This window comes from Harpegnathos saltator, unplaced genomic scaffold (assembly GCF_003227715.2).
Source record: "Harpegnathos saltator strain DR-91 unplaced genomic scaffold, Hsal_v8.6 scaffold664, whole genome shotgun sequence".
Classification (NCBI taxonomy): domain Eukaryota; kingdom Metazoa; phylum Arthropoda; class Insecta; order Hymenoptera; family Formicidae; genus Harpegnathos; species Harpegnathos saltator.
The window spans coordinates 105549-126121 of record NW_020230498.1 but is presented as its reverse complement, the minus strand read 5'-3'; the positions used below and the strand labels follow the sequence as shown (position 1 = coordinate 126121).

The following is a 20573-nucleotide window of genomic DNA, read 5'->3' as shown; positions in this document are numbered from 1 at the left end:
ACTTTTGACGATCGCGGACGAAGACGGATGCCGGCGATAGCAAATTTTCCAGGCCGGCTCTTTGTTCGCCGATTCGCATCGCGACACGTCATTTTGCTCGCTGATTTATACGCGGCAGAGATCATTTTCTCTCGCGTGTGATGATACATCGATATAGCCGTCGGCTCGCGTGTTTGTATGTAACAATTTGAATATTTGAGTCTCGCAATCGTGCGAAATTCATTTGCGTCGTTTCCACTGGCCGGCGGTAAATAAACGCGGTGAATAATGCGGCTAATTCGCCATTACCGATTACTGCTTGAATATCCAGGATATTCAATCGTTGCGGAATATAGAAATATAGCGCGGAGCGCGTTCGTCATTAATATCGAGCGACGTGTGTCGTGCGTAAAACTGGATGGATTCTTCATCCGGTCGGATGCCGGCTCGAAACAAAGACCGGAGATCATTCTTCGTCTTCGTCGCCGAGGCAGACAGGTAGCCGCTCCCCCCCTCCCTTAATGTATCGGGAGACCTCGTGAGGACGAAGGTGCGAACGGTAACAGGAAGAACGACTGTACAATTAAATTCACGACGCGTCGTTCTCTCGGCGCGGCGAGACTCGCCGGGCCTGTCTTTTAAAATACACTCCGCGACATAATTAGACAATGTCGCGAACAATGAGCCCCCGTTGTCTGTTGATAATTAGCAAAGTAATGACCGTGCCGCTGAGTGCAGAACGCTGTACCTGCGAAAATCGAGCTAATCCTTTATCGTAGCACCCCGGCCACCATCCATCACTGGCTATGACGGACGGTGCTTAATCACGCAATGTCGAATAAAAACTCCCTCTCCGCCCGTACATTCTTTTTATCCGCGATATTACAAAATTCGTTATTGGACTTGCGACCGATGGCGATCGATACTGCCGATACCCGATACTTCCAGCTAATCGTTTCATTGACAAATGACTCTCACGAGTTTAAGAATTGCGCTTCAAAGCGTCGCGCGCGCTCGATTGTCCGCGGACAATCTGTCGAATATCTCACGCGGGCGGACCGTCTCTTTTCCTGCTTCTTTTCCCCCTTTTTCTCCTTGTCTTCATCGTCGTCGTCGTCCAACGCGACCGAATCTACGCGGCGGCGCGTATATTTCCGAGAGGGGAAACACGCGCTCGAAATATAGTAGATGCTGAGTACCGCGGAGAATAAAATTTGCGAGCGATTATGCACGTCGGTTACACCTGCGGGGCCCCGTGTCCTGGTTCATTGAACCCGAAGGCGAAGGCGCTGGTGGAGATGATCGAAGGTACGGAATAAGCGAAAAAAAAAAGAGAGCTCCCAAAAGGGCAGAGGGAGGAGCGGAAGCCGAAGTGGACCGTGCCGTTTTACATATTTTAACGGTTCTTCGTGTACCTCCGGCCCCCGCGAACTTCGCCCGTCTTTTCTCCTCTTTCTTTTCTCTCCTCTCCTTCTTTTCTTCTCCTTCTGCCCTTCTTCTCCTCTGCTTTCTTCTGCTCGCGAGCCGACGCGCGGCTGCCTTCGACGGAGCAGCAAGTAATAACGATCCCATCTTGGGAAACGTCCCGTATTTTCTCCTTTTTCTCTGCTTTTTTCTCCCTCCCGCTCTCTTCTTATAGCCGGCTACGCGTACAGGCTGCTCGAAATGACGGAGACATCCCGGGAAAGCGATAGGAAACGGGAGCCGATTTCTCCGTAGTGAATTTTATTTGCAAGAGTATTTTATTTATAAGAGAATTCGACAAGAGATACGTGCGTATGCGTGCAGATTTTATCCACCGTTCGTGCAGCGAATAATTATACCGCGCGGAGAAAGAGAAGGAGGAGAAGGAAGAAGAACAATCGCCACCCCCCTCCCCCTCCCCCCGAATTCGTCGTCGAAGAAACCTGCTCCTGAGACGGGAAAAATGACGGCATCGCTGTTGTTATTGCCGGCAAATAACAAGCGGTAATCGCGCGCGATTACATGCTTAATTACGGCGTAATCTCTCTTTGGACGGACGATAAACGCGCGGGAAACTAATCCATTCCGCCGACCACGGACAAACGCACGGATATTTGCTCGGCGTCCAAATCCTAGATCCTTACATTGCCGATGTTATACGTGATACACGACACAAGCGAGGCCTCTTTTGTCGAAAACGCGGCGGGCCATTAGCGCGCCGCGCACCGCTCGCCGTTAATCGCCCGTTATCCTCGACTCGCTCGCGCTCGCGAACCGCGCGCATCGGTGTAACACGCACGCATGTGTGCGTGTATCCGTTTGTGCGAGCGAGCGAGCGAGTGTCGCGCGGCCGTGGAATTTCGCGATTCCATTTCGCTCGAAACTGAACTGGTTAGATCGTACAAATATTCCGACCGGCGGACCGGCCGGCAGGAGTTGAGGTGCGCCGCGAGCACGTTTTCGCGTATCGCGCGCGACGCGGGGAATCAGATTTCGCACACGCCGAGCAACGCGGCAATAGATCGCGTGCTCGGTCGCCCGCGGGAACGGGGCGAAATTGCTCGGCGTATTAGCGGCGAGCGGCGAGTATTTCGGCGGATTAAAAATTCCACCGAGCCGCGGCGGCCCCGATTAACGACGCGCGGCCGTCTCCCGACGGGCCTCCGCCGCGCTTTCGTAACCGAGAGAAGAGAGAAAAAAGGAGCGGTAAAAAAAACTCCACGGGAGCCGAAAAATGTGGGTCAGTGGACCGTCGGTCGCCTCGCGACGCGCTGGAACAAAGCGAATTCGACAAGGCGATCGACCGGAGGCTGATCGTAGCGGGAATGAAATTGAAGAGGATCTCTCCACACACACACACACACACACACACAGAGAGAGAGAGAGAGAGAGAGAGAGAGGAGAGAGAAGAGAGAGGACTCGACAATGGGGCTACTCGCGCGACGAGACGCGCTCGGCGAGCTTGCTCGACAGCGAAAAGAAGATAGCAACGCGCGCGGGGACAGAGAGATCGAGCAAAAAGGGCCGGCGAGGGGGAGCAGGAGGAGGGAGGAAGACGGGGACTTTTGCTTATATGGTCACTGATTACAGAGGGACCAAGGGCCGCAGGGCCTTGGGACCGCTATTCTTAGAAGAGACGCGTCGCTCGTTCTCTCTTCCTCGCCGTCATCCTTCTCCTCGACTCGACTTCGCGTACCCTGCAGCGAGCTCCTAATTACCTTTGCTTGCATATCTCCCCTCTTTCTCCCGCTCGCTCGTTCTTCCCGTTGCTCCTCTCTCGCGGCCGTCTCCTCTCTTTTTCTCGCTCTCTCGTTCTGTCTGTGCTCCCTCCTTGCTCCCCCTCACTCTCTCTCTCTCTCTCTCTCTCTCTCTCTCTCTCTCTCTCTCTCTCTCTCTCTCTCTGTCCCGCATGCATTATGCATTTGAAGATCGCGTGATAGTCGTGGATTATGCGGTCGCGCACTCCTTTTCCGCGAAAGAAATGGCGAATTGGGCTCGCCAGGCCCACGAACCGTGACTGGGCCGAGCGAGAGGAGACGAGATCATATAAAAAAAGAAAAGAAAATGCGACCGCGAGAAACGACGGCTTACGTTTGCACTTGAACGACCGTCTCTCATTGTCGGTCGCGTCGCGCACGATGGCGCAAATGTCGAAACGGCGGCTACGAGACGCGCGGTTTCATTGAACCGACAGATACTTGGTAACGGAGGATCGTCCCGTCGAACGCTGTCGAGTTGACGGTGGAAAATGCGGATGATTTAAATATCGCGTTATTAGTGTGTGTGTGTGTGTGTGTGTGTGTGTGTGTGAGGCCACATTGTCGTGCAGCTCATACGGAAATACGAAACCGAGGATAAATGAATTTCGCTTATCATCGACTTCTCATCTTCACGCAGACGAAAACTGCATTTCGCGTATAATACATCGCGCCGACACGTTCGAATCCCCCCCCCCCTCCCTCCTCTGCCCCCTCTCTCACTCTTTCATCACGTACAATCGCGCTCACTTTTCTCTCGCTCTTTCTCTCTCTCTCATCCTCTCGTCCCGTTCCACGTTCCCGGCTCCGCCGCTACGGTCGCCTTTTGTTCCCGGCAGAATTGCCGTCGCATATTTTCGCGGTGTATTTGCGTTTCTCCGTTATCGCGTATGATAACGCCCACCACTATATTCGTTTCCCCGTTTTCGCCGTGCCTGACAAACTCGCCCGGCCGCCAAGTTCCGCGGCAGCGGCGGGAAATCTCGGCGCGGCCGGCAAATTGAATTTGCCGTGCCGTGCCGTGCCGTGCCGTGCCGCTGGTGAAATGGAATTCAATTATTAGTAATACGGGACGATAGAGTCGCGGGACACACACGACCGCGGAAGAAGAGATCGCGGCGTGGCAACGCGGCGAGAAACAAGGACGGAAACGGCTCCGGGGCGCGCCGGAGACATCGACCGGGAATTCGGCGTGCAAAATTGATCAGACTTAATTACGAGCCTCTGTTTAATTGCACGGCCGCTGTTTGCCGGATAAACAAGCCCGCTCCGGAGAGAGGGAAGAGTCAAACGACGCGCTGCTCAATGGAATCATTAAACCCCGTGAGAGCTGGTTGGATGTGTTTCACGGTGCCGGAATTCACGGTGCGTTGCGTGTATTGCGTCCGCGCGATATCGATTCCCGCTCGACGACGAGAGGAACCGCGCGCGCACGAAGAATAAATAATAAAAGTGTCCCCCGTACCCGATGAGAGAGTTCCAGACCTCGTCATTATAGGACACGCTGGAAAAAACCGCTCGGGAAGACGGGAGTGCGAAACCCGACCGCGAGACCGAATTCTCGAGGACGGTCTTCGCGGGGAAGATCGCGGTGGAAATCGCGTCTCGTCGGCAAAAAACTCGGATGTTCAATTTTTCACACTCTTACCCGCTTTCGTAGCGAAATCGCGCCGAAATCGTACCGAAGCTAAGCGCTTCGTTACTCCGCTGCGATCATCATCAATTTGCCCTCGTCCGCGGGATCGACATCGGTATCCCATCAATATCCCGTTGTTTCCGTTCGGTGATACTAAAATTAGTCTCCGCGGAGACGGAGGAGCCCGGTCCCGCCTGAGGGCTCGATTCAATAATCTCACGGCAATTTATATCAAATTAACAGTATATATATATACATGTATATATATAAGAGAGCGCTCTCGTGCGCGCGCGCGCACACATACACGCACATCCATGCGGAATCGACGTGGTGGTGGTGATGGTAAAAGAGACCGAGAGAGCCATGGCGAACGCGGTCTCTTCATTACGGCGCGCTTTAAGTACCATGATCTGAAAACAGGCCCCCTCGCAGACAGCCCCTCCCGCCCCTCCCGCGTCCGTTCGCAACAATGCGCGCGCCCACGACGACGGCGTGGCGCCCCCTGCCCCCCGCCCCTCCCCGCGCGGTATTATTATAATAAATGGTTACGTGTTGTGCTTGTCTGTTGCAGAAAAATTGCTGAACAGCGAAGGCCGCGAGCTGCGACGGGCCCTCTTCTCCCTCAAGCAGATCTTTCAGGTGAGTTCACAATTCGCAATACTATAGCGCGCGCGCGACTGAGGCGAGAAAGAATGGACGGATGGTGGGGCTCGTGAGCGAATATTTTTACACGAAGCCACTCGGCCGACGAGTAAATATTTGCACGGCGGTGTAGCGGCGCGCGAGTGCATTTTCTGCCCGTGCCCCCTTCCCTTCCCTCCCCGCCCCCACCCTGACGTCTCACCACGAAGATGAGTAATTTCTCCTCTCCCTTTCTATCTTGTCTCGTTGCCCCCGCCCCGTTTCAAATTCTTTTTCCCTGCGGGAAAGTCGGGGCGGAAGCGGGCGGGAGTGAAACTTTTAATTAAACACGTTGCGGTTTCGGCTCATTAACCGCGTCTATAAGTTACGCTGAAATAACGCGACGGCGTCAGGTTGCGCCGAGTTTGCAGCGTCGCGCTAATCGTAACCGAGCGATTAGCCGAAGGAAAGCGCGACGTCTCTCCTCGGACTCCTCCTCGCGGATTGTCTCCGAGCGCGATTCGCCTTATTTTCCAAACGAGGCGCGCCGATGCAGCGTCGACGAGATCGCGCCAATGCAGGATCTCGAAGGTCCTTTTACTCACCGGCGCAACTTTCGTCATTCCGTCGCTGACGTGACTCGGCTGCGAGAAGCACTCCGTTATTAAATTCGACAGTTACGAATTCGCCGAGCGCCCGGGACGTCGCTTCTCATTATCGGATAACGATTTTACTTTCGGCCAACTTTCCTCCTCCCTGACCTGCCCCCTCCCCCCCTCCGCCGCGGCGAGCGGGCCGCTTTCATCCGCCGAGCGGTTTTCTTCCGTCCACCGTATTATCGCCCCTTCGCTCCGGCGGAAAATCGCGGTTTTCCGATAATGACGGCCGACTCGCAGGCGCACCGCCTGTCATTTTCCTCGTTGGGGCTATTCGCAACTGCCTATTTAGTCGCTTCATTCCGACTCGCGTGTGTCGACTCGCTTGCGAGCGATAATAAGTAACTCGCTCGCCGACGCGCTCTGCCCGTTGTCTCTCTTCTCGTCTCCCCGTCCCACCCCCTCTTCCTCTCGCGTCCCGCCCCTTTCACCGTCGGCGCTTTCGCGAGTGAGGGCCGAAATTATCGGAAGCGCCCAGCTTCACTTCTCCCTCGTGTTGGCGCGAGTTAATTAAATCCGCGTTTAACGATCCCACCCCTCTCGCCGATTCCCCCCGCCGCGGCTTTCAGCGCCTTCGCCACGCGTCTCCCTCCCGCATTTTTGCCGCGTATCCTCCGCGCGCACCCCCTCCCTCCCCCCCTCCCCCCCCACCACGGCTCTACAGACCTTGAAGAGCTAATCGAGTTTACCGAACCGCGCGAATCAGACGCACATCCGATCTGACTCGCACCGTTCACTCGCCGCCGTTCCCATAACGACTTTCCGAAACTCCGTTGGTGCCGCGAGCGCGACTCTTCCCTCGCTCGCGTTCTTTGTCCCGCCGCGCCGCTCGCTCGCTCGCTCGGCCAATGCCAGGGGAGTTTCTCACCCTGTCGGCGGCGAGAAGGTGCGTCGCTACGAGTCCAATTTCGTTTCTTAATCCACCCGGCTAATCGAGTCTACGTCGCACCTAAGTCCCGTGTAAACTTCCGTCGCTTCGGGACAAGCGCGAGACGAGAGCGAAGGGGCGCGCGCGCGCGCGTGTGAGAGAGAGAGAGAGAGAGGGAGGGAGGGAGAGGAACCCTGAGAGAATGCCGAGGCGAAGCGCGCGAGCTGGAGAAGTCCGACGAGATCTCGCGAGCGGGCCACGACGCCGGCGTCGCGGCGCGGCGCGGCGCGGCGCGGCGCCCTGGAAAGCGAGGGGGTTTAATCAAACTTGGTAGATTTTCCATTATGCCCGCGACTTTGCGCCCGGAGCGGCATAACTAATTCCATTTAGCCCCGACTCTCGTGCGCGCGCGCGCGCGCGCGGTAGGGGAGTCGAGCTTAGGTGGTAATGTAAAGGTAAATCACGCTTCGTCGTGACGCCGCCGTCAGGATCGAATATCAGCTGGCGCGTTCGTTCCTCCGCATGTTTTCGTCCTCGTCGTCGTTTATCTCAGCCGACTCTCTCTCTCTCTCTCTCTCTCTCTCTCTCTCTCTCTCTCTCTCTCTCTCTCTCTCTCTCTCTCTCTCTCTCTCTCTCTCTCTCTCTCTCTCTCTCTCTCTCTCTCTCTCTCCTCGGCGGCGGTCGCGTCACGCGCGCTCGGAAAAGTCGGCGGTTCCGCAGATAGATCGCAGATCGACGATTGGCACTTTGGGAAAAAAAACGGTTCGAGCGCAGGAGCGATGAAAGCGCGACAAGCGCGAATGTTAAGCGCGGAGAAAGCGCTGCCGAAGCCAGCTGTTTTCGTCGCGGGAAGTCGCTCGTGATGAAGATTTCGTCCGAGCAAGGTTCGACTATACTTTCGCCTCGGAATATTTATTACAAGCGCGCGACGCGCAGACGTTCGGAACGTTCGGCGCGATAATTCTCCGGGTCGTGCGTGCTAAAAGCCGGCCCCTCCCTCCCTCCCTCCCTCCTGGTCGCTCTGATCGAATTAAGAAGCGCGTCTGGCTGCTGCTACTGCGAACGCATCATCCGGCTGTTCAGCGCGAGAGGAGAGCACTCTCGCAAAATGCAATAGCTCCGTTTAGCACGTCGGCGCGGATTAACTTTGTCGCCGCTTTACGTCATAATCAGGTCGGCTTATCGCGAATATCAATTTTCTAGGAGGACAAGGACCTGGTGCACGAGTTCGTGCAAAATGACGGACTCGCCTGCCTCATCAAAGTCAGCAGCGAGGCCGATCAGAACTACCAAAATTACATATTACGAGGTGAGTACTCCATTCTGCCGGGCGTCGTAAAACCGAGGGGTAAAGTGCTCCTCCGCGCACCTTTGCCTCTCCTTGCCCCCTCCGCCTCCTCTTCCCGTCCCTCTAATGCCAAAGTCCCGCTCGATAGAGAGAGAGAGAGAGAGAGAGAGAGAGAGAGAGAGAGAGAGAGAGAGAGAGCGGGTCTACATCCTTTCGTCGCGCAAACCATTCCCCCTTACTATTACCGGCGAAACCATCACTTACCTAAAATCGAACTTGAATCTCTCGGGCGTGAGAGTTCAGGACCCGAACGATCTCGCCGATAATACCCGCGAAAATCGTCATGGCGGACCAATTCCTACCTAGGACGACGAGCGTGTTCCGTAACTTTCTCGCGATTACTTGACTCTTAATGCTCTGCGGCCGAGAGTCGAGCGCAGGAAACAAATCGGTATCCACGGACGACGACTGACTGTCCTCGATTAAAGGGGAAAAAGAGAGTGACAGACTGTAGTTCGCTAAAATTTCACCGGTTGCCAATTAATTTTCACGTCTCGAAAATGACCGTCGCGGCGGATCACCGCGCTGGGACTCGCAACGCTGCGGACGATTATTCCGTAACTTCTACGATAGCGGCGACAGACGGTGGGAAAGTCGTATCGTAAACGGCCCCGCAAATTGAGTTAAGGGAACGAGACGCGACCTTGCAGCGTGCGCGCCGAGATTTCGCGCGTGGTGGGACGCTGGAACGAGAATGTCATGCGCTCTCTCTCTCTCTCTCTCTCTCTCTCTCGAGTTTGCCTATCTTCCTCTCGTCCGCCGCAAATCTCGCGCGGGTAATGATAAGATAATACCGGGCGTAATGCAGCCGGCGTTTAACGAGCGCGCGGCATCAAGCAGCGCGCTTCTCGTCTTCGCGGTTCCGAGAAGGACGACGACGACGACAAGCGTGACGACGACGGCGACGGCGACGGCGACGGCGACGGCGGCGATGTCACCGTCTGAGAGAGAAACAGAAGAGAGCTCGAGGTGACGTCGAGTATTAACGCGTCGCGGCGTTTGCGAAACCGTCGACACGCGAAGGCTCACGACGGCGTGCGACTACCACTCGTCAAACCGCGATGCGTCGCGAATTATGAATAGCGCCCTTTGATCGCGCGCGCAACTTGCGAGTGCAACGTCGCGACTCGAGATGTGCTCTCGCCACGCTCTCCGTGAACCGTCGTCGTCGTCGTCGTTGCGTCGGCTCGAACGCGATAATTCCACCTCATGATCCTGCAATGCGTTCCTCTCCCCGTCTCCTGCTCGCGCGAGCTTATCACACGGCCATGAGACGGCTCGCGAAATTCGCAACTGAGAATTTAGGATGAGCGACGTTGAAACGGTCGGCTCTGCCGACAATCGATCGCTCATTTCCCTTCTCTGCTTGTCGTCACATTTTCGTCCAATTTCCCTCTCTCTCTCTCTCTCTCTCTCTCTCTCTCTCTCTCTCTCTCTCTCTCTCTCTCTCCTGCTTTCTGCTATTAATGATCGCGGGGTTTACGCTGGCCAAGTCGTTAAAATTCGTTTGCTCGTGTGAATAACGAGAGCCAGCTTTTCTCTCTCTCTCTCTCTCTCTCTCTCTCTCTCTCTCATCCTCTTTCTCTCTCTGATTGCGGGCACAATCGGCTTGTGATAGATTCTTCGTGCGGTTTGCGCGGCCCGCACGCAAATGGCACCGGCACGCGAAACACGCTCGCGCTCGCGCCGCATTTTGCGATCCATTCGGAGATTATGTCCCACTGTAACGCGCCAGTAATATGCTGCAGCGCACGTTCGATACTCAATGATTACGCGTGATGCGATCTACATCCGATCCTCCTAATTAGATTCCGCGTCGTAACTTATGGCCCGTGTAATGATAACGGCTGGATTAACGTTCGCCGGTGGAACGTGCTTAAATCGCTTTACGATCATTGTCATTGCCGGCACGAATGTGTCGGCTGATACGGCGCGCGGGATTGCGCGAACATACCGGAATTTTGATGGTATTATAACGGGGAACCGGTGCATGTACACACGTGCCTATGTGTGTGTGTGTGTGTGTGTGTGTATTTACATGCATATAGTTACGTTTCCGCCGAGATTAAAGCGCTCGATCACTCGCGCTCGATCGCCGATACGGCGTCAAGTTTGCGCTGGTCAAACATTGAATTTCACGTTTTCGAGCACCTACAGTCAGAATAATAATCACGATAACAATTATAACGAGAATAATAATAGTAAGAGAAAATCGCGAATTTGTAATTGATATTATTTTCGACGTCCATTTATACGCGCGGCTTTAATTCGCGCACTCGGAACAAACATTGTCAACGTGCTCGCGAGCGAGATCGATATCGGCGCGGCGGGATTGTGCGTATATGGGACAGTCGGCCGCGCGCCGCGACGATGGCCTCCGTCACAGATTTGATTTCGCGCAAACACGCGCGTAATTGGCTCGCTTCATTTACGATTTCGTTGGCGCGACGTCGCTCGCTCAATTGATTCGCACATTGCGCGAAATCTCGCTCGACCGTTGTGTTGTCGGCGAACTTTTTTCTTTCCGTTTCAATGGCCAGCCGATAAAAGGAACACGGACTTTGGGGTTATTGTTGTCCGTCCCCCCTCCTTCCCTCTCCTTTATTTCCTATCGCTTCTAATTGATTTCGATCGAGGAGACTTTTATTCGCGACGCGCGCGCGCGCGCGCTCGCGAACGCTCTTCTCCTGTTCATTTTTCACTCGTGTTTTACACACCGAGCACGCCGTAATTTATTTAGAGCACAACGAGCGGAGCTCTCGTCGCAACATGCGATTTTAAGCGGCAACGTGCGAGCGCGAGCACGTTTTTCGGCGTAATTCTATGTCTATGGATAAAGCCCAAGTGAACCTACGACCGCGATCGACGGAATTTGCACGTTAAATTTCAGCGCGCCCGCGATACACACGGACGTGTCGGAAATCAGTTTGGTAAACAACCAAGCGGCATGGAGTTAGAAGAAAAAAAATAGAGAAAACGCGTGCGCGCACGCGAGAGAAAGAGAGAGAGAGGGGAGAAAAAAATAGGCAACGTCGCGTTCCGGATCGGGGCAGAGATTGATGGGTTTCGCGCCGCTCGGATACACGTTGCAACGAACGCAAAGGTGATGCGATTTTTCGTTGCGCGTCTATATCGGGCGGTATCGTCGTCATCCGCCGGCCCTTTTGTTTGTATTTTCGCGCGAGACATGAGAAAAAAAAATAATAATAGCATGATGCTGCAGCGGGGATTAAAGGGCGACGATAAATGACGGACACGTTCGGTGGGGGACGGTGAGGCCCGAGAGAGAGAGAGAGAGAGAGAGAGAGAGAGAGAGAGAGAGAGAGAGGTATAGAGAGAGAGAGAGAGAGAGATATAGAGAGAGAGAGAGAGAGAGAGAGAGAGAGAGAGAGAGAGAGAGAGAGAGAGAGAGAGAGAGAGAGAGAGAGAGAGAGAGAGAGGGACAGCGATCACGGAGAATATGAAAATATGCGAGTGCTCTCGCGCCACGAGAGAGATCCCACCTTGCGAAGCACGCGGAAACGGGCAGTTCGAACGTGGGTTATTTATTTCTCGAGAGTCTCGCCGTCTCACGCGTTCTCGCCGTGAGAACATTCGGCGATTATTTAAATGTTTTGTGTCGCTTACTCGTCCCGCACGTACAATCGAGCGCGTCCGTGTTGTTCGCAGGCAGCGGTGGAAATGATCCGCCCGCGCCGGTGGGAGAAAGAGACTAGGAGAGAGAGAGAGAGAGAGAGAGAGAGAGTGAGAGAGAGAAAGGGGGCCAGGGGGCAGGGGGGCATGGTGGAAAGTGGGTGCATTTACGAACAACGGCCAAAGGCTTGTTTCTCCTTGGCGCGCGCGATTGTCCGGAACTATCTCGCCCGGCGCGCGTTTAATCTCGCGACTCGTTTGCATTCATGCAGCACTCGGCCAGGTGATGCTGTACGTCGACGGCATGAACGGGGTGATGGAACACGGGCAGACGGTGGAATGGCTGTATACGTTAATTGCCAGCCGTTTTCGGCTGGTGGTGAAGACGGCGCTGAAGCTGCTACTCGTGTTCGTGGAATACGTGGAAACAAACAGCCTGCTGCTGGTCAGAGCCGTGCGGGCGGTGGACACCGCCCGCGGCATGATACCGTGGATTAACGTGATGAAGCTCCTGAAGGATTACGACGCCGCCGACACCGAGCTGCTCATCTACGCGACCACGTTGGTCAACAAGTGCCTGAACGGCATCCCCGATCAGGACACCTACTACGATCAGGTGGACTGCCTCGAGGAGCAGGGCATGGAGGGTGTTATCCAGAGGTACATGTCGAAGCAGGGCACGGATCTCGACCTGCTCAGGCAGTTTCAGATCTACGAGGCGGTGTTGCATCACGAGGACGGCGACAGGGGCTCGCCGATTCGTCAATTGGACGACAATATCAGGTGAGAATGACGTGAACGAGAGAGAGAGAGAGAGAGAGAGAGAGAGAGAGAATCGCGTTCCGTCTCGCCTTCTCGCCTGCGGTGGACGTTAAAAATCGACACTCTCATTGCACCGAGCTGAGCACTATGAGAATCGCGCTTTTGGAAAATCCATCGTCCCCGGTTCGAGAGAGAAATTCGTAGCCGTCGAGGCGGCTCGCGGCGGGCACAAAAGACTGTTGTATTCTTGGTTCTCGGACGAACCGAAAATCGGAAACGAACGCAGGAGAGTATCGCGTGTACATGCTTGAGGTTGCGAGATTCCAACTCGCGATCGCGCGCCGAGTGAATTCGACGAGAACGATATTTCCCGTTCACTTTACAGGAAGACCCTGCGGAATCGGAAGTCTCTGGTGGACTCTCACGAGCGACGCAAGTCCCGGAGGCACTCGACCGGCACCTCGCCCTTGTCGATGTCTCTGAACGCGCGTCTGAGCCCGCGGCTGAACCATACTCTGGGCGTGAGTTCGCTCAACAGCACCTTGAACTCGAGCCTGCCGGACGACGACGACGAATCGAGCAGCTCTCAGAGTTCCCATGGCCATCTGGGTGAGGTTCAGCTTAATGGCAGCTACAAGGAGAATAAAGGTAATTATCTTCCCTCGGCGCTCGCGCTCGCCAGCTGAAAAATCCCTATTGCAAATCGGGAGGAGCGTGACGCGATATTCCGACGCAGCTCTTAACTCTCTCTCTCTTTCTCTCTCCTCTCTCTCTCTCTCTCTCTCTCTCTCTCTCTCTCTCTCTATCTCTATCTCTCTCTATCTCTATCTCTATCTCTCTCGGCGGCGAGATGTGCCTCTCTCTTTTTCTTTTCTCCTCCCCGCTTGATAATCGCGTTCTCTTTACTCACGGGAGTATCGCGGCTGTCTCGCCTTCTCTCCCCCTCGTTATTCTCCCGCTGCATTTTTGCACAGCGTTTTCTTTTCTCTTTCTTTTCCTTTTGCTTCTTCTTTTCTTTCATCGGCCGACGATCCGCTGAATGAGCGGACTCGCCGCGCCGCGACGCGAGTCGGCAATTAAATTTTCGGGATTCTTTTACGGGCGACCTGAACTGGCGCGCGTCCGTCAATCGATCCGTTTGCAATTCGACTGCATGATGAATGCGAACTTGAACGCCCACGGAGCACGAATTCCGCACCGGCGGCGAATTCCCGCAGCCGCCGAGACCTCGTGCTTTTCAATTCATCGGCGACACGCCACGCGGTCAGCATAAATGTTTCATCACGCGCCGCGTGCACGGTAGACCCGAGCGCGACGTTCCATATCGCGTTCCATAAGTCGGCAATTTTTCCCCTCTCGCGAGGAACGCGGCATCATTGTCGCTCGTAACATCCCCCCCCCCTCCCCCACAACAGAAAGAATCGGATCGCGATGGCACGTGTTATCTCGCCACGACGAGACAGATTATATCCGCAAAGTCTCGCGCGCGCGTCGGCTCGGGGAGGAAAGTTCAGTTGAATGTAGCGTTGAACAATCTGTCCGGGAGACGCTTAGTTTCGCAGTACGACACGGCGAATTTGCATGTGCGAGACGCGCGCGCCAAGTTGCGCGGCCGAGATTCGTTTGAACGGAGGCGGCAGCACCGCTCCGCGTGTTTCAGTGGACGTTGGCGTGACACCGGCGCTCAGACGACGACGAGAACGCGCGGAGAGACAGAGGAGCTTCATTAGAGAGCAACAAGAGGCTACCGCAAACATGAGGGCTTCGATCGGTCACACCGACGATCAGGAAAGTGAGTGCCGGCCGCCGAGGCCGCAGACCGTTTAATTGCCGCACGCGCGACGGCGCGGGCGCGGCGCTTTGCGCTGCGAGAATGCCCGGCATTCGTTTTCCGCCGCGCGAAGCTCAAGTTCCGCCGATCCGGCGATGCGAGATGCGACTCGCACTCGAGTAAACGCTCCCGCGTTTAATCCCTTAACGTACAAGCAGGGTTGGGAAAGTTACTTCGTAAAAGTAACCAGTTACAGTTGCAGTTACAGTTTTCTTCACTGAAAAAGTAACTAGTCACAGTTACAAGTTAATGACTTTCAAAAGTAACATGTCACAGTTTACACAGGTTACTTAAACAGTAACGAGTCGTTACTTCCCAGTTACTTTTCTACAATTAATGTGCTATTACTTTAAATTTCGCGATTGTGCAAATTTCAAATTAATTTAAATTATTTATTACCTTGGTTGATTGTACTTTATTATGAGTGTTACACATTACAATGTTACTTTATTACGTATAAATATATTGTATAATGAATAATACTTCGAACACTTCCGCATATGCTGGCCATGGCATTTTAAAATCCTTTTCTAACGATCGCGATGTCTCGTCCATTGCTTCAATTTTTAAGTAACTGGAACCACGCAGTGTACTTCACGCTAAACGCAGGTTATGTTAACGACTAAGGACTGGCGACGCGCGACGGAAATGTCCAATAGGAATATAATTTTTTTAAAGGAATACCGATTGCGTTCGAGGAGGAGACTGTCAGCGCTATTGCGCGTCTTTTTACATCCTTGTTTTACATCCAATGAGTGATAAAGATAGATGGCGCGCAATAGCACGCTTTCCGAACGCAGCTAGAATAACTAATGCTCATTGGATATCGAGCATCGCACGTAGCATTATCATGCTACCCACAGATGTTTATACTACAGACATTTGTGGTACTACCAGAAACTTAGGTTTGAAATATATAAAGTAACTATTAAAGTTAAAATTACTATTAAATTAGTTACTGGTTACCAAATAAATGTAACTAAGTTAAGTTACAGTTACAGATGGAAAAATGGAACGAAGTTAAGTTATAATTGCTAAAAAAAAAAGTAACTGTAACTGTAACTTCGTTACAAGTAACGAGTTACTTCCCAACCTTGCGTACAAGTATAAGTGAAATAAGACTCGTGTAAGGTCGTGTGCTAAATGGTTAGAAGCAAAATTACATAATGTATCTTCTCTGCAATCTGTAAAAACATATAATTATATTCCGGTAATATTTGTTTTATTAGAGACGCTAAAAAGTGAAAACAATAATCAGCGTATAATTCTTGGCGTCTCGGAGGCGTCAACCTGTGTCTAGTTGTGACGTCTTCCAGACGTTTTTCTACGTCAAGGGGTTAATCCGCGGGGTCTATTCGTGAAATATTGGGGAGTTTTTGCAATACCGTCACTCAGATACGGCAAACGGTAAATCGTGGATGCTATTGGCCGTGGATGCATTGCGACGTTATTTCTGAGCGAATAACGCGAGCACGATTTACGTTTACCGTATCTGAGAGACGGTATCGCAAAAACCCCCCTATTATAAAGCGGCGCGCCCGCGTTGATTGAAATCGCCACGGTGAGAGCAGCGGCGCGTTCGATGTCCGAGTAAAATTTTCTCCTCTCTCGTTGACGAGCGGACTCGCGTAATTTCCGAGTTGGAACGAGACCGGCCGCGTGTCGCTGGACGCGCGCTCCTGCCATTGAAGTAAGCGCTTCCTGTTTTCTCCGCCGTTAAAGGTCAGTTTCCGTCGAACAGTCTGCGATACACAAACGGCACCTCTTACGAGAGAAACGCCGATTCCCCCTCGAACAAGTTGTCCAGAACGAACAGCAGGAAGGACTTGACGCCCTTGATGAATGCCGCGAACAAGCTCGACTCGGAGGAGAAGAAGCCGTGGTACGGCAAGAGTCCCAGCGAAGGTGTCGAGTACGGCGAGAGTAATCACACCGACGACGAGGACGAGGATCGTCGAGTGCTGCTACAGCCTAAGAGGGAAGGCACCGTCAAGGATCTCACGCAGAAGTTGGCGGCGCAGAATCTTATACCGAGCAGTCCCGTGGAGGAGAAAGTTTCCAGGTAATTTCGGCAAAAGGCGCGCAGTCCTCGTCGCCGGCTATGCCTCCCCGATTCACTCACTCTCGCGCGTCCTCTCCTCTCCATGCGCGTTTCAACGCGCGAAATATACCGGCAGCGAGATTGCCGAATTGTAACACGATTCCGCGGAACGGGGCCGATTGCAATCTAACGTAAACACATCTAGCGATTTTGTTTTTCTTTTTTTTTTTTCCACAAAGAGGAGCAGACATCGGAGGCTCTGAGGGCAGCTAGCGAGCAACACCAACGAGCATGGGTGCGTCCTACGCGGAGGAAAATGTTTGGTCGAAGCAACTTTCCGGTGAAGTCTGAACGATACAGAAATCCCGGCTGGAGTTGTCGGAATTCGGTGGGATCAAGGGTCAAGGATTCCTCAACTTGAACGGAACTCTGATATTTCCAGCCGGCATTTCTGAACCGTTCAGTCACGAGACGGGAGAATGATCGGACCGGTATTCAATCGAGCCTTCTCCTCCGTGTGATAAAAACCTCAACGGGAGAAACACGCATCCTTCGTTCCTTCCTCCCGCCCGCCGCCCCCCCCCCCCGCCCGACATCAACGAAAGTACCGCGCGCGCACAACTTGTACAAAGCAGCATTTGCCGCGCGTGCGCACACAGGATAGGCGACATCAGCGGGCTGATCTCGAAGGCGAAGGAAGGTCTGGCCAAGTCCAAGTCGAAGGCTGACGTGCTGAAGTCGCCAACCGGCGACAACCTGCCGAAGCTTCAGGAGACGAAGAAGTCCGAGAACGAGCTACACTGGGAAGAGCTCGTGAAGAAGCTGAAGCGGCCGCTCGCGCTCTGCGATCTCGACTTCACCGACCTCAATTCCGACGACGAGATCGACGTGCTGGGTTCGGCCAACGTCGCGAACGGCGTGCCGCCGCCACCGCCGCCGCCGATGGCGCCTCCGTGCGGAGACGCGAGGGCGCCGCCGCCGCCGCCGTTGAGCGCGAGACTACCGCCGCCGCCGCTTCCTCAGGGCCCGCCGCCGCCGCAGCTGTTCGGCGTAAACCTGAAGATGTCGAGGTCGTCGTTAGTCAACGAGACCGGCGGCGGCGGCGGTGGCGGCGGCAGTAGCTGTCCGCCCAAGAGCCCGCCGTCGTTGATCGCCAAGAAGAGCAAGAAAACGGTGAAGCTGTTCTGGAAGGAGGTGCGGGACGACCCGAACATCCTCGCGCGGCTCGACAAACACAAGATGATCTGGGACGAGCTGACGCCCGTGGCGGTTGACACGCAGAAGCTCGAGCACCTCTTCGAGAGCCGAGCCAAGGATCTCATCACCAAGGTGAGCGCGAGTTTCCACACACTTTTCCCGTCGATTCGACGTCGTCGCGCGAGTCGTCATTGCCGTCTCGTACAAACTCGCTCCCAAAAAAGGCACGACGTAATAAAGGGAAGGACGCTCTCTCAAACCGAGTCGCGGCAGCTCTCGCCGCGACTCGCCGCTCGAGGAGACGGTACACACACACACACACACACACACACACACACCGAGTGAGCGGGCGCGCGGCGTTTTTAAACGAGCGCAAACGGAGAAACCTCATCTCACCACGTTATTTATTCATTTGCACGAGCCTCCCTCGCTCTCTCGGAGCGAGCGCGCTGCGCTATCGCTGATGCATCGTCGAGTTGATTGGTCCGGCGCTGGTCCGGGGCCCGGAGCTCGTGACAAACGAGCGGCCGTACCGATGCGAGAGTCGCACACTACCACCCCGGCTGGGAAAGACGTCGGCGGTGACGTTCAATGATGGATTAAAGCACGAGCCGTCGCCTGTTCCAGCGCACGATTCGCTCGCTCCAGTTAGCCCGACGCGTGCTTCCTCTTCGCCTCGGTTCAAATCAGGCGTTTCGCGAGTGGCGAAACGGTCGTCTCTTGGCTGAGTCGCGGCCGTTTGTACCTCCTCGCGGCGCCGAAGGTCCAACTCTCCAAAGCTGCGCTCTCGTTAGCATGCAGATTCTGCGCGCGCGAGCGCGCTCTGCCCGGTTCGATTTTGACTTTCAACCACCGCAGGCCTACATATACGCCTTGTATCTTTTATTTATTTATCGTGTTTATCGTGATTTTTCGATGTACTTATTCTTATTTTCACTTTTTATTCACTACGATGTACTTAGCGCTTCATACGAAGCGCGTGAATTACTCGAGCTTCGGTGACGCAGCAAGCGAATACGCGGCGGACGATTCTGCGTTGAAGTCGCAGCTAGAAGGTTCTAAAGGGGATCGTGCGCCTCGCCATCGTCGCGCTCGACGATGATATTGAGGGTAGGGATAGGCCGATTTTAAATCGAAGATCGATTAATCGAAGCCCAAAGAATCGATTTCAAATCGATTTTCTGCTACTGAATCGATTCAAGGATCGATCTGTAAATTCTGAAAATCGCCAACACGATCTTTTCAGTTTCTACTAGTAATATAGTTTTTTTGTTTTTTTTTCATTTCTTTTTAGTTGTAATATTTGAACTCACTTAATGGCTGCACGATGCACATTACGTTGCCTTTAGGCCGATGTCCCATGGGCGAAAATTTTCAGCGGGACGGAACGCGCGAAGCGAACACAGCCACTCCATATAATATTGGGTTGGCAACTAAGTGATTGCGGATTTTGTCGACAGATGGATTTTACACTTTCTTTTGTTTCGTTAACGTGTTCAAAGTACCTAACCTATATTTTTTTCTTATTGTTTGGACTTCTACCTTTCATTTAGTACAAAAATTATATCGATCAGTTGTTTAGTTTTGTTTTTATCCCAATTTAAAAATGGAAGAGCAAGACGTGCACTTAAGACATATTTTATTGTATTATTTCCGAAAAGGCAAGAACGCATCGCAAGCACACAAGAAGTTATGTGACGTATATGGGAATGAAGCCTTGAAAGAAAGGCAGTGTCAAAATTGGTTTGCCAGATTTCGTTCTGGTGATTTTTCATTGAAAAATGCTCAACGATCTGGCCGTCCAGTTGAAGTCGATGAGACCCATATCAAGGCCATTATCGATTCAGATCGTCATAGCACACGTGATATTGCAGAGAAGCTCAATGTATCGCATACATTGAAAAAAATTTAAAAAAGCAAATTTAAAATTTTGAATTTTCATTCTTATTTAAAATCCGCAATCACTTAGTTGCCAACCCAATAGTATATATTATATACGTATGTAACACGTCACTCAATAAGTTCGTAGAATGACATATAAATGGCGCTACTATTGACAAATCCATATGATTTTTAGGAAGTACTAACCTTGTAAAAATGGCACGTGTCAAAATTTCATGACAATCGGACGTTTAGTTCACAAGTTACAGTGGTTTTAGTGACGCACGACGTCGACTCGTTTTAGCAACGCGTCGACGATTCAGCGGGCTGTTTGGAGCTGTTTCAGCGCAATAAAAAGAATTTTTCGATGCGGTATGTGGACAATGGATGAAACATGGATCCATCACTACACTCCAGAGTCAAATCGGCAGGGAAAGCTCCAGGGGAAGAGATTTGGCTCCAATGAAGAAGTGATTGCCGAAACTTAAGCCTTGCTAAAACGAGTCGACGTCGCGCGTCGCTAAAACCACTGTGACTTGTGAACTAACGTGAAACGTCCGATTGTCATGAAATTTTGACACGTATCATTTTTACAAGGTTGGTACTTCCTAAAAATCATGTGGATTTGTCAATAGTAGCGCCATTTATATGTCATCCTACGAACTTATTGAGTGACGTGTTATATGCATATAATAGTAAAGAATAAAGTTATTTAATAACGTTTAAAAACCCTTGATTGATGTTTAATCAAACTAATTAAATCCTTAGCATAAAGATTTAAAGATCTCTTTCTATCTTGCTGTGGCCGCACACAACACACAACCGAAAGAGTGCTTTCTGTTTAATTCCTTTAATTCATATTAAACTTTATATGAATTACACGAGGTCTACTTTAGAGT

General features: G+C 52.8%; 1 protein-coding gene across 2 annotated transcripts in view; it reads left to right on the top strand.

Moving 5' to 3' along the window:
- The window catches only part of Fhos (Formin homology 2 domain containing), a 144982-nt gene that overhangs the window by 97275 nt on the left and 27134 nt on the right, over window positions 1-20573 (top strand). For both annotated transcript variants that reach the window (XM_025305026.1, XM_025305025.1), the window contains exons 4-10: window positions 5408-5475; window positions 8185-8290; window positions 12235-12745; window positions 13110-13372; window positions 14385-14516; window positions 16278-16617; window positions 17256-17925. In XM_025305026.1, coding sequence (XP_025160811.1) covers window positions 5408-5475; window positions 8185-8290; window positions 12235-12745; window positions 13110-13372; window positions 14385-14516; window positions 16278-16617; window positions 17256-17925 — 2090 coding nt within the window. The remainder of the gene's footprint in view (window positions 1-5407; window positions 5476-8184; window positions 8291-12234; window positions 12746-13109; window positions 13373-14384; window positions 14517-16277; window positions 16618-17255; window positions 17926-20573) is intronic.